The 14423-nt window shown below is 31.3% G+C and overlaps 1 protein-coding gene across 3 annotated transcripts in view; it reads left to right on the top strand.

Annotated features, from left to right (window-relative positions):
• Dmd (dystrophin) overlaps positions 1–14423 on the top strand; it is a 2011337-nt gene that overhangs the window by 1176107 nt on the left and 820807 nt on the right. For all 3 annotated transcript variants that reach the window (XM_077107047.1, XM_077107046.1, XM_077107045.1), the window contains one exon: positions 1553–1728. In XM_077107047.1, the coding sequence (XP_076963162.1) occupies positions 1553–1728 (176 nt within the window). The remainder of the gene's footprint in view (positions 1–1552; positions 1729–14423) is intronic.

Genomic DNA, 14423 nt, shown 5'->3' with positions numbered 1-14423 from the left:
AGGAATTCATGATACAATAGGAATATAAACACAGTTTCTTTATGACTCATACCCCTGTTACTAAGCAGTAACTCTCACATGCAACTCTGAAGTAGACAAAATGTAAAGACTAGGATATAACCAATGGACCAAAGTCAATTGGGAGCAAGGAAATATCACATATTTACTAGAACACATCTCATGATAATGGTCAAAACAGCTTGTTAACGGTTCAATAACTATGCATACATTTTATTTGTTGTAAGGTACCATGTCCTTGACATTCTATTTGTTGATTTGTGGAATCTTTTAATTGCTAGATATATGATACAAAAAGTTCCAATATTAAAATAATAATATTATATGAAAATGGTAAAAAAATAATGCCAAGAAGTTATGTGGAGTGAGAGTATAAGGGAAACTTGACTCTGTCCTACAAAATTATGTATTTATTTGGTAAGCATGTCTTGGGGGATATGAACTTCATACTGGACCAAGGAGTAGGGGAATATAAGAATATTCAATAATTTTCCTTATATCTGATAGAACATTCTCTATATTTTATTATTATTTCAATAATATAAGGATTTGGACACAATTTAAATATGAAGGTATCTCAAGTTCTTAAGTACCATTTCATTTCTAAATTTCGGATTACTCATGTGTTATTTTAATTCCCTTATAAATTCTGTTATGTTTTTCAAAAAGGTAAATCAGGAGGGATTGTTGTTTTTATGTACTGGTAAGAAGTCATTTTCATTTATATGTGTACTTGGTTTTAATAGTCTCTCTTTTAGTGAAACAATATTTCTGACACTTTAATCTTGAAATTTCATTCACAATAAAAAAGTAGAAGATATTTAAATTGACCCTGTCAATGACTCATAAAATTGTTCTGGTGGCTATAGACTATTTTAAAATTTATTATTTTACCTTAGAGGTTTTTTGATGAGCTATCCCTGAAAGAAATTAATTCTCAGCTTTATGTGACCTTATAATGCAAGACAACATAGATAAGTTATAAACAGTTAATTTGACATAATTATAAACAGAATTTGACACAAATTTCTTTTTAATATAGTAATTCGTTATATTTTAAAGTCTCTAGAGTTTTTTTAATACTATGGCTAAACTATGTTTATTCTTTTTTACCTCTCATATCGACAATCACTTGGAAACCTAAATTCTTGGTTCGTATTTAAATTTTACAACACTTCATAGACTATTAACCATGGAACATCCTTGTGGGGACAAGAAATCGAATTTGCTCTTGAAAAGTTTTCCAACTAATTGATTTGTAGGACATTATAACATTCTCTCACTGACAAGCTTACAAAAATAAAAACTGGAGCTGAACTGAGAGGGCACTTCTTTACTAACACATAAAAGGTGTCTTTCTTTCTTGTATTCTTTGGATGTAGGCATGTCAGTTTCATAGAGCAACTTTCACATGGAGCTTTTTTATTTCTTTCTCTCCCAGTACAACTGCATGTGGTAACACATTGTTTAATCTTTTCTCAAATAAAAGGATGTGGGGCTTCATTTTTGTTTCGCCTTTTTGGGTATCTTACAGGAACTCCAGGATGGCATTGGGCAGAGGCAAACTGTTGTCAGAACCCTGAATGCAACTGGAGAAGAAATAATTCAACAGTCCTCCAAAACAGATGCCAGTATTCTGCAGGAAAAATTGGGAAGCCTGAATCTACGGTGGCAGGAGGTCTGCAAACAGCTGGCAGAAAGAAAAAAGAGGTAGGGTGATACATAATTATCAAATAGGAATGCTAAAATTTAAACAGAGTGATTTAACCTGTCCTTTAAAAAAAATTTCATGAATTCTAGATAGGGCAGAGGGAGGGAGGGGAAGGGAGTGGGCAGGGAATTAGCAAGGATGGTGGAATGTGATAGAGATCAATATCCAAAGTACACGTATGAAGACATGAAATGATGTCAACATACTTTATATACAACCAGAGATATGAAAAAATGTGCTGTATATGTGTAATAAGAATTGTAATGCATTCTGCAGTCATTTATTTTAAAAAAATAATAAAAAAAGAAAAAAAAAGATTTCATGAAAGAAGATTATAAGCCCGGTGAAGGGCACTAGCATTAAAGAGTCTATCAAGTTAATCAACAGCATTAAAGAAATTTATTTCTTTTTTCTTAGATACTAAAATATAAACTTGTTGCTACTTATTGCTTCTTGGCTATTTTAAACTTTTAAATTTATTTTTAAAAATGACATGTTTGCTTAAATGTGAATGTCTTCAGTATATTCCAAACTTAGCAGGCTGAATCTCATTTTTTTTAATGATGTGAAAGGGCAATTTTAAATGATGATTATGTAGGAAAGACAGCTCTTTGGTTAGATTTTTTATAACAAGTATAAATATAATTTTATGTTAAAAATATGATAGCAATATTTACTTTAGGTTTCACTACATTTGTTAGTACATTCTTGAAAAGGTGTTTAGGCCCAAAGTGTTTAAATCTAAATGAAAAGCAAAACCCCCCAAAATTATTGTTCCTTTCAATCATCATTTAACTTTACCTTGGAATGTATTAAAGGGTTTGAAAGCCAAATGAATGCTACTGCAGTTGCATAGATATTTTATAAATGCAATTTTGTATTGTACTTCCAGTTGTTTATGCTAATGTTTCTTATTTCATAAAGGAGAAATTGGCCTTTATTTACCAAATGAGACTATTGTTATGAACAATGAAAACAGTTCTATTGCCAAGCCCTTGTATCCTCCCTATCATGTGCATAATAGGTGAATTTTAATATGCAAGACTGAGATACCTCTTTGCTGAACATCTTTGGTTAAGATGTGTTAGAAAGAAGGTTTTGGAATTATATTCACTGCCTTTCCCGCCTCTTCTTGCCATTTTTGCTTATGTTGCATTATTTGAAAAGTAAATACTGTTCATATTCTTATATGAAACAAACATATAGTTGACCTACACACACACACACACACACACACACACACACACACACAAAGTTTGCCAAAGTTAAATACTAATAGCATCATCTAAATATATATTTTATGTTATATCTGGGTATAGAAAATATTCTTTTTTAAACTACATAAAATAAAGACCCAAACTTGGTAATTAACTTCTTTCTTGGAAATTCATACATATTTTTTCCTAGATTGAAATCCTTCTATTAATTGCACAAGTATTCCATTATTTGAATAACTAATATGTTTATATGATGAACAGTTTTAAACCTGTGTAATGTCATTTCTGAACTAGGCTCAATCAGGTGTAAAGTAAGAAATGAAAATATTTAGAAAAATTGAATATAATTGTATAAAAATATGTATCTTTAATATATAAAGTTGATTAAATTGGAAGATTAATTTTCTTTAATATGTATAAAGTTGTTTCTCATTTTTAAGTATTTACTACATAGTATTTGAATAGAGCATACTACTATTTCCTCTGATTACTCTCACCTGAATTTTTAAAATGTTGTTATATGTCATTGATTCTTTTTATTAGTGCATATTAATTATACAAAATGGTGAGCTTCAAGTTGGCATATGTGTATATGCATAAAACAGTTTGATAAGTTTCAATCCTATGTCATTGGTTTCTAAATGCAAGTTTTAATTTATGAATAAAGATGAGACAATATGCCTATTTTACCAAATAGGCTCTAGAAATTTAGAACCTAATTTTATAAGAAAAAGGTATATGCTGACTCTATTGTGAAAAATTATCCAAATTGTAGGTCAATTACACGAGGGATTTGGCTATAATAATTGGTTAGAAATTCTCTTCCATTTAAATATTTTGACCTACATTAAATATTGCACTTTTGTGCTTTAAAAAGTCGAGATCAGCTTCCTTGAGGTTTTTGTTTTTAAACTCAGCTTTTAAAGTTGTCTACTTTGTGCTACATTTTAAAAATAAATGTTAGCATATTTGAATTTCCACTGAGATCAGTTTTGTGGCCTAAGGATTTTTATATCATTTAAAGTTTTATGAAGAGTAAAAATGTAATAAAACATAAATGTCAATTCTCCCAATATACTCACAGCTATTTCCATGTGTCCAAAAGCAACCGAAGTATAAATAAATAAAATAATATTTCATAAGGAATATGTTAGCCTAACAATTGTGAGAGGGCTGTAATCATGAAACTATTGTTAATCAATGGTATGAATTCAGTGCTATTCAAGTAGACGATAGAAGAAAAGAGAAATTATTTACTGCACAGGCAAAATATTTGATATGATTTGACCTGCCAAAAGTGCTCTTCATTTGTAATGGTACTTATATACAGCTGCTAGAAATATTTAACATTTCTTAGTCCATAGGCATACATGAAAGAAAGTGGGTAACTTAAGCAAAAAGTCTACAAAAACTATTTGGAGCCATTATAGCTACACAACTTTAACCCTATCTCATTGAGAATGTAGCATATCAGAACTAGAAAGAAAATTTTCAGAAATATTTAAATACCATTGGACATTCATCAATGTTATCCTATGATGGAAGCAAATGAAGTATAAAATATAGTCAATTAGCTGTGCAATTTAAGACAGAAAATTCACTTGCTTCAATTACATAGTAGAGTTACTGGATAAAATTTACATGTTTAGACATGATAGTAATGAGTTCAGTGATGTTTTGCCACCAAAGTTATCTTCATAACAAGGAGATACAAATGAAAACCTATCAGATATGAAAGGAAGTCTTAAGTTCAAAGAAAGCAAACTTGTGTACAAAAGTTCTTTAGCTTGGGTCCATGTATAAAATTAAAGGGGTGCCATGATTGTGAATACATAAAAAAAATTACCTCTTTGTTTTCACTAATCTCATTGAATCACAGAAATAGTAGCAAAACTTTTATATTTTCATATCATATTAGAGTTGTATATATCTCAAATATTGTTCATCCTTTTTAAATTTATATTATTACTGTAAAAATTTATGAGGAATAGTGTGATAATGAGATACATATAGAGAGTGTATAATGACTATATCACTGGAGTTAACTTTTCTAACTCCTTGAACCTTTTTCAGAAATTTTTGTAACACATAATAATTATACATATTTATGGGGTAGAGTGTGATATTTTCATACATTGTATACAATATATAATAATCAAATCTTCTAGTTATTCATAAAATATATAATAGGATATTGTGAACTAAAGTCATCCTATTATGACTATTACTTATAATCTCTAATTATAACTACTTAAAAATGCAGGAGTTATTTGATCTTCCCCAAGTTTCTATTGTTTAATGTGTTCATGAAACAGTGCATTTATTACTATAACATAAATTTGTTTTAGATTTAAAACATATAGATTTAACAACATTACTCCAAGGAGTCCTAGTGTTTGCCAAATTGTCAAATTACCTAATACTAACATGATACTTACCCAAAGGGGCCCAAGACATAAAAACAATAATTTTAAATATTTCCACCCAGCTGTCTGTTTATTTGCTTAGAGTCTTATTCTATCTTAGTATAATTTCAGTCAATTTGATATGTAGTTACATATTCAGACACTCCTTTTTTTTCTGGGATGTTCTAGAAGATATACTGGGCAAGTGAATTTGGGAAGACAGACTTTCAGGTAGTGGATTGCTGACAACATAATGCAGAGTACTTAGGATAATGTCAGTTTATAAAAGATTAAATGGGAGAGGGAAGCAAGGAGCTGGTTAATGGAATTCCTAAATTGAGGATTCTCTGTATTATGAATCTTAGCAATAAAAACATTATTGCAACAACTGATAGTTCCTTCTCATTTTAAACAAATGCAATATGGCTTCCTTCATTTCACAAATAAGGTAATTATTGTGGTAACATATATTGAGGAATAATGCTTTAAATTGAAATGTTAGTTTATTATTGAATTCATTTTCCCCACCTTTTTAGTAAAAAATTTCAAGTATATAGTGAAGTTGAAAAATAGCTTAATGAATATCCATATACTTTCCTCTCCTCCTTCGAGTGAATACTTATTGACATTTCACCATATATATTTGCAAGTTATAAACACCATTATACTTAACCCATTAAGTACTTCATCATGAATCACCTTGGAAAATAGGTATGCTATATATAGTCATGTTTGTTTATGAAGATAATGCTATATTTTTACTTAATATCCTGTCCATATTCAGATTTCTCCAATAAGTCAAACCTGTATTTGTCTTTTTTTTTTTTTTTTTTTATTTCTAACCACCATTTGACTCGGCTATCCCTCTCCTTGGTCTATTACCCAAAGGACTTAAAAACAGCATACTACAGGGACACAGCCACATCAATGTTTATAGCAGCACAATGCACAATAGCAAAACTGTGCAGCCAACCTAGATGCCCCTCAGTAGATGATTGGATTAAAAATGTGGCATATATACAAATGGAATATCACTCAGCAATAAAAGAGAATAAAATCATGGCATTTGCAGGTAAACGGATGGCATTGGAGAAAAATAATGCTAAGTGAAGTTAGCCAATCCCCCCAAAACAAATGCTGAATGTTTTCTCTGATATAAGGTGACTGTCCTATAATGGGGTATGGGAGGAATAGAGGTACTCTAGATAGGGCAGAGGGGTAGGAGGGGAAGGGAGAGGGCAAGAGGTTAGTAATGATGGTGGAATGTGATAGACATCACTATCCAAAGTACATGTATGAAGACATGAATTAGTGTGAACATATTTTATATACAGAGATATGAAAATGGTGCTCTATATGTGTAATAAGAATTGTAATTCATTCCACTCATGTATTTAAAAACTAAAATCAATAAAAAAATAGCTCTCTCACATCTTATACCAAAAATAGCTCTCTCACATCTTATACCAAAATTAACATTTGAAAAATATTGGTTCCTTCAAAAAATACCCCTCTTTGGCTTTATCTGACTCCCCCCCCCCCCCCGCCTCATGTTATCATTTTTCTCATTCTCTGTTTTCTGACTTTCTTATAAACTGGGAGTTTAGTCTAGACAAGTCTTGAAAAAATGCAAGTCAAACTTTTTTGTGAGATTACTTCATATGAGGGCTGGGGTTGTAGCTCCATAGTGAAGAGGCACAGGGTTCTATCCTCAGCACCACATAAAAATAAATAAAATAAAGGTATTGTATTCATCTACAACTAAAAATATTTTTTAAGAAATAAAATATTTTTAAAAAAAGAATACTTCATATGAGATGCCATATACTTGATGTTACATCACCTACAGAGATGCATAATATGAGGTGGTCTCATTCTAAATGCTGCTAAATTTTATCACTCAGTTAAGTGTATGAACATCAAATTTTGCATTGCCAAATTGTATTTTTCTTTGAAATTAATATATCATCCAACAGCATTAGTATCCATTTCAAACCACTTTTTAACCTAGCTGTTACATTTGAGGCTTGCAAACTGATGGTTTTCCTAATTCTGACATGATCCTATATTTACCAGCTGACTTGGCTCTGTTTAAAAAAACTTTGTTTTCTACTGATGTCACTATGGACTCATAGATTCTTATTTATTCAGTGTTGTCATGAATTATTGTTATTATTCTTGGCCAGCGGGAGCTCCTTAAAGCTTCCTGCTCAATTGTCCCAAGCTCAATTGTCCCTTGAATTTTCTCTGCCCCAGATTTGGAATTAACCATTTTTCCACAGATCTATGGTTTTGTTTAGGGGCAGTCATATGTAGAAACTGAGACATAAGAAGTATCCCCTTCTCAAAGGAATATTGGCACCTTTTTGGCAAGAAGTTCCAGGTGAAATAGTTTTATATTACTTTTTAAAAATTTATTTATTTACTCTAATTTGTTATACATGACAGAATGCATTTCAATTCATAGTACACATATAGAGCACAATTTTTCATGTCTCTGGTTGTTCACAAAGTAGAGTCACACCATTTTGTCTTTATACAAGTACTTAGGGTAATGATGTCCATTTCATTCCACCATCTTTCCTAACCCCATGTTTTTATAATTCCTTTGCAAGGACATTAAAAAAATCTCTTTTGGAATTTACAGAAGTTCAAAGTAAGGCTAGGCATACTTAAAAGCCCTTCTGATGTAAGAGTTAATGTTCAATCAGTAAGTTATTACTCATTTAAACCTCTTTACTTCAGAATTTTTGTACCAAAGTTTACCTGTATATGATCTATGTTAGTTTGCCAAGCAAATTAACAGTATAAATAAGATAATTTGAGGCACTCCTAAATGTACTTAAGGGAAGAAATAGTTGCTTAAAGACTTTAGCTCATTGTCTGCATGCAAATGGATGCTGTTAATTAGAAATGAGCCTTATCTAATTCATTAAAGTGGGCCTAGTAGGACCTCTTCTTGAAAATCTCCATTAGCAATTCATATGACTATGCACTGTTTGTAAGACAACTGTTTTCTCTTAAGTGTGCTTTAATTTTGGCTCCTCACTATTTCAGGCTCCTCTAGTCAAATAGCTTTCAATTTTCAACTTCAACCAACAGCTTTTCGGATAACCTTAGTTCCTAAAAAATTAAAAGACAAAATTTTAATATGATTCAGAATCTCCTCACAGTGTGTGCCAACTTTTAAACGTATCTGGCTTATGTATATAAACCAGAGCTAAAAGTCTGATCATAAATTCACACTCTACCTTCAGGATGTCTCCAGTTCCAAATCCAGTCCCCTTGCTTTATCTATACTTGAACTTCCCTAGTTTCTCATCATACTTTGTTTGATCTTGACTTTCTTTTTATTCACCCAAGTTTGGAAAATGAGTGCACACAAGTTGAATCTAGCTTGAATGCATGTAATTTTTTTGAGCAGGCACTGTGTTGAAATAATTGGCAACATTTAAAAATTGAGGGCATTCATATTTTTTAAATGTGGATTTTGGTCTTCTTTTGTAAATTCAGATCAGGTTAGTAGGTACTCATTTCTACATTCTCTCTAGGCACCATCAGCTGCAACTGAGTAGCAGATGTTTCAGACTCTTTCTACTCAAAGTGTGGTTTCTGGTCCAGTGCACACATATCAGCAGGGAATTGCTAAGAAATGCAGAATCTAATAAATCACAATCAGTAGCTTAACAAGATTTCTAGGTAATTCTTCGTACACTGAAGTTTGAGAAGCACTGCATTGTATAAGCAAGCATCCTTTTCAGTTTATTCCTCTTTGTTCATTTATGTTATTTGCTTTCCTATAGACAGCTGACTTTATAATACCTCATACAAACTCTTGGATTCTGATTATAGGGGTGAAAGTGATGGTGCTGTTGATAACTCTAAATATTGCCAGGCACTTTATATTTTAGATCACATAATCCTTATAACAACTCTGTAAGTATTAGACTGCTTTCAGTTTTACAGAAGAATGATGGGTGCACAAACTGGTGAAGCTCCTTGTCCAGGATCATACAGCTAGCAAGTGTTTGAACTGAGATGCAGGCCCAAACAATCTATAGAATCTGTTCTGACCTATCTTTCCAAACATATTTTCTGCCATTCCCACTATTTCAGCTTATATCTGAAGCATAAAATTATTTGTAGTTTCTGTCCTTCAGCTTTTGGAAAAAACAAAACAAACAAACAAACATTTATTTTGGTTTAATTATCATTCATCTTCTTTTTTCCTGAAAATCCTAAGTAACCTTCCAAATCCAAATTAAGTGTGCTCTATGAACGTGATATTATCAAGAGAAGCAGTTTGTTCTCTTATTTGTGTTCCTTCTTGTATAGCACTCAAAAACATTTTAAATGTATATCATTTATCATACGTATTTATATACTTTCCCAGCAGCAGAGTGAAATCTTTATGAGGACAAGGTAGTATCTTATGCCTATGACCCAAAGTACTTAGCAGAAAGCCTGATACATTTGTAAATGGCCAATAAATGTATTCTTAAATCAAATAATAATAATTTTATTCATATTCAATTTAAACCAAACATGTAAATCTTTACAGTTGACATTGTTACATAGATTAAAAATAGATCTACAGATCTAGAACCAAATTTTATGTTGTTATAATGTTATCACATTTCCATGGATACATTTTCAATTCTATAATTTGGACTTATTCCTTTCTAATCTTAAAAAATTGGAAGGAGTTTGGTTAACAGTTAATATTTAGGTGTTCTCCAGTATTTAATATATTTAAGAGACAAGCAACTTCAATTTCCATTGCTACTTAGAGCAAAAAAAGCAGCTCTTTGATTCAACATTTAGATGCAATCCTAATCACCAAAGAGCTATTTTTAGATTGATCAGAGAGAATCATACAGACATTATTATCCACAGGTGTCTATGAAAAAGCTGGTCTCTTCCCATCTGTTCTCTGATGACTCTTGAAAAGCCTTCAAGGACATTCATAATTCTTCATCAAAAGACTTTGAAAAATTAGCTTCATAGTTAATCCTTTTATATCATATTTTATTTTTTGCAACTTGGCAAGTTCTAGCAAAACTGACCAACCGGAGCCAAATATGCTGTTGCATTGGCTGGTACTGACAATATCACTTTCTATAGATACACAAGTGAATATACTTTATCCATGGCCTTCCATAAACTTTTATGTGATTGGGAAAGTAAAAGTTAGGGAGAGTTGTTAAGAAAAATCTCTGAGAATGGTATTCCAGGATAGGAGGATTCAAGTTAAGAATGAACAGGCATGCCAGAGAGAAAAAATGGCATGAACAAAAATCATTGACTACTTTGATGGACTACACACAGTTAATATAAATAAGCTCTCTTAAACAACTTTCATTTAATGTGCTCATCCAATTATCTTCAGCTCCATTTTCTATGTAAAAACAGCCATTCCTATACCAAACATTATGACAGATACTAGTAATCTATAGACGTTAGTGAAAATCTTTCAAGTAGTCTTTCCTGGTACAAAGTATATTGTCTCCACCATTTGAAAGCATGTTTACTAAAAGTCAGTAGTGTTTGGTTCCCAAATTATTTATACTAACTATTTTTGTTTTTTCTAATTTTGATATTTAATTAAATATTATGTAGACAATGGAATAGGAATGTATAGAGAATGAAAATACTAATTTGTATCAAAACTAGGTCGAATTGTTTTGGAAAACTTGATGAGGTGGTTAACAAAGCAATACAAATGTTAAGGTCAATGTAGGTGAGGTAAATGTTTAAGATTGGGGATGGGATAGAAATTGGAAAACATCTGGAAAGATTTTGCCTTCAGACACTTTCCAGTGTCTCTAAATTTAACTCCAATTAAAAAATAAAAAATAAGCAAACCAAAAACTAAAAGTCATTGATGATGAAATGTAGAAGTATTTTATGCAAGATAAGATACATCGAACAGTCAGTAGTTCCTTACTCCAGGAAAAGTGTTGGACTTCACACCAAATAGTAGGTGAATGAACGACCATTTATATGTTTTAAGAAAAAAATTAAAATGTTTGGATATGTGTAAATGCCTTTATATAATCTCTCTAATTTAACTTAAAAATCTATATATTCATCTTACTTGGGTTTAATAATGGGAATTCTTTTGTGTATCTAAAGAGTACAAAGAAGTATGCTGTGGTGATAAATGAAGTAGTAAAGATGGATTGGGTCATGGAACATTTTAAATCTCAAAAGCTTTTTTCCTATACTTAGATAAAATGATGTTATAAAGATTTTAAATTGTTTATATCTGGACCCTCATAGGACCTTCTTTATGGTTGAGCTTAGCTGAAAAGAGAGTAAGACTGGTAAATAGGGTAGCTCAAGTTAAGGAGTTTTGTAGTATTTCAGGTGTAGGACATTGAGTGAGCAGAATTGAATTTGGAATTACTTTATGGATTAAAGAAATACTTGGTAAATAAAAGTACAATAATTTGATAATTGGTTACCAGGTTGAAAAATAAATACATTACAAATATTTCTTTTTCAAATGTGTTTCACACTGTTTGCCATAGTTATTTGCTATCATAGAGAGCATATGAGGTTAATACAAGCAGAAATGGACTTTATAAGACAGATATAGACCTGATCTGATTTATAGACAAAGGGAAAGAGTGAGTAAAAAGAAAGAGTACAGTAAACATAAGAATCCCTGAACACAGGAGTTGAGGAGAGTTTCAGAGGTTAAAAGATTCTGAAGCCACTAATGACAAGAATTGAAATGAAATGCCATTTCTGAAATGTTCTGTAACTTGTCAGTAGTTGCCCTTTATTAGTCAAGAAATGTGAGTTAAGATTAAAATCTTTTGCAAAGATTTGTTAAATTTTTGGACTAGATTTCAATCAGTATAACTGTCTGGAATATGTGGGGCCCTGAATTTTACTAGTATTATATTGTGAGAATCAAATTCTAACTTTATGAACCAATATTATGATTTTTTAATGATCAGATTCTATCCATGACAAAAAAAAAAGCTTGTTCCTCCTACTGATTTATTTGGCGTTTCCTTGCCAATTAACCTTTACACTAGACAGTGGAAAATAAGAGTAATTGGAGTTGAAGTTGGCCAATTAAACAAACCTGCCAACTAAATGCTGAGTAATAATCACCTGTGTTCCCACTTGTGTTTATTACCTTTGAAAGCATATAACATGGTACTTTTGTGTTTATATTTTTAATTTACCATTTTTTTCCTTGGGCAAATTAACAAGTCATCTGAGACTCATTTTACTCATTTAAAACCAAGGATAATAATACATATTTAGAAAGATTGCTATAAGGATTAGAGATAATAGAAATAAATTGGCCAGCTCTCTTCCTAGCACATGAGTATAGAGATAGCAAAGGAAATAACACCAAAAATCTCCCCCCACCCAGACAACAATAAAATGGGGACAAAATATTTTGTGACTATAGATGTCAATCAAAAGCGTACACCAAATTGTAAACTTATTATTCAAAGTTATCTTCAAGAACAGTGTGAGTCTGTGGTATATTTCCCTAGGGTTGCTCCCACTCCCCACCCCCAGCTTAGTCAATATATTATTCCTATCAAGGGTGGAGCAAGGCATAAAACCCAGAAGCTTCACTACAACAAGTGTTTACTTTATTTGAAGCAAAATATTTAAAATGTCATACTTTGAAGCCTTGTTATGAATAGTAAAGACGTAGTGACAAATGAACAGGCAGACTAGTACCTCAGCTCGGCTAAAGTGCAGTATTGTGAGGCATTTATAAACTTTCTGGATAAGAATTCCTTTTATTTGCTTTATAAAGTCTTAAAAAGTGTACACACGTTTAATACATCCCCTAACACATATATAGATCTGTAGTCAAAAGTTGAAAGTCTTGCTGGCTTGAGGTGTTTTAGCATAACTGCTGACCAACTATTGTTTGATGACAACTAAGCTTTGCTTACCTCTAGGAAAATAGCCATAATGTTTGTTTTTCGTTTTATTTTTTAACAGATAAGGCATATCAGTATCCTCACAGGGTGTGACAAAATAGATTCCACAGATTTCATCTAGGCAAGTTATTAAAACTTCAATAATAATAATCCTACAGGTGAGGAGAGGAATAAGACTCTGGAACTGCTTCAGCATATAATTTAAAATATAATATTTTTAAGAAAAATATATGATATATCTAAACAGCAAGAGTGTGTCCCATTATCAGACAAAATAAATTAGGCAGTAGAAATACTCTGAGTTGGTCCAAATGTTAGACTTGAATTCTCTTTTTATAACTATATTCAAATAACTAAAGCAAATCATATTTAAAAAATTAAAGCAAAGTATGATGGCCATGACAAAAAATAGGTAATGTCAACAAAAGGATGAACATACAAAAAGAACCCAATGAAATCTCTAGAACAGAAAAGGAAAATAGCTGAAATGAAAAATTCACTAATAGTTCTCAGGAGCATTAGATATGATAGATGAAAGAATTAGAAAACTTGAGAAAAATAAAAATTTTCCAATCTGTAAAACAGAAAAAAGAATGAAAAATTTTGAACAAAGACTCTGTGTGAGAACACTGAGGTTTTCAATATAGGTGTTGTGGCAATTCAAGAGAGAGAAAAAAGGCAGAGAACGTTATCAGAAAATGTGTTGAAACACTTGCAATCTGATGAAGCTTAACAAACAACAAAAGGATAGACAAAAAGAGATCAACAAGGAAAAAATGAAACTATCATAATATACAGACAAATAGAAAAATCTTGAAAACAGTCAAGAAAAATCTTGAAAAAGTGTACCTTTTCCCCCACATCCTCACCAACATTTATTGTTACTTGTATTCTTGCTATGCTTTTCTGATTGGAGTAAGATGGACTCTTACTGTAGTTTTAATTTTCATTCCTCTAATTGCTAGAGATGCTAAACATTTTTTCATACATTTGTTGATCATTCATATTTCTTCTTTTGTAAAGTACCTGTTCAATCCTTTGCCCATTTATTGATTGGGTTGTTTTGTTGTTGTTGTTGTTAAGTGTTTTGAGTTTATATATCCTGGAGATGAATGCTCTAGCTGAGGTGCAGGTGGCAATGATTTTT

The sequence above is a fragment of the Callospermophilus lateralis genome, chromosome X, assembly GCF_048772815.1.
Source record: "Callospermophilus lateralis isolate mCalLat2 chromosome X, mCalLat2.hap1, whole genome shotgun sequence".
Lineage (NCBI taxonomy): Eukaryota > Metazoa > Chordata > Mammalia > Rodentia > Sciuridae > Callospermophilus > Callospermophilus lateralis.
Note: the sequence above shows the minus strand (reverse complement) of the source record. Positions and strands in the feature narration are given on the sequence as shown.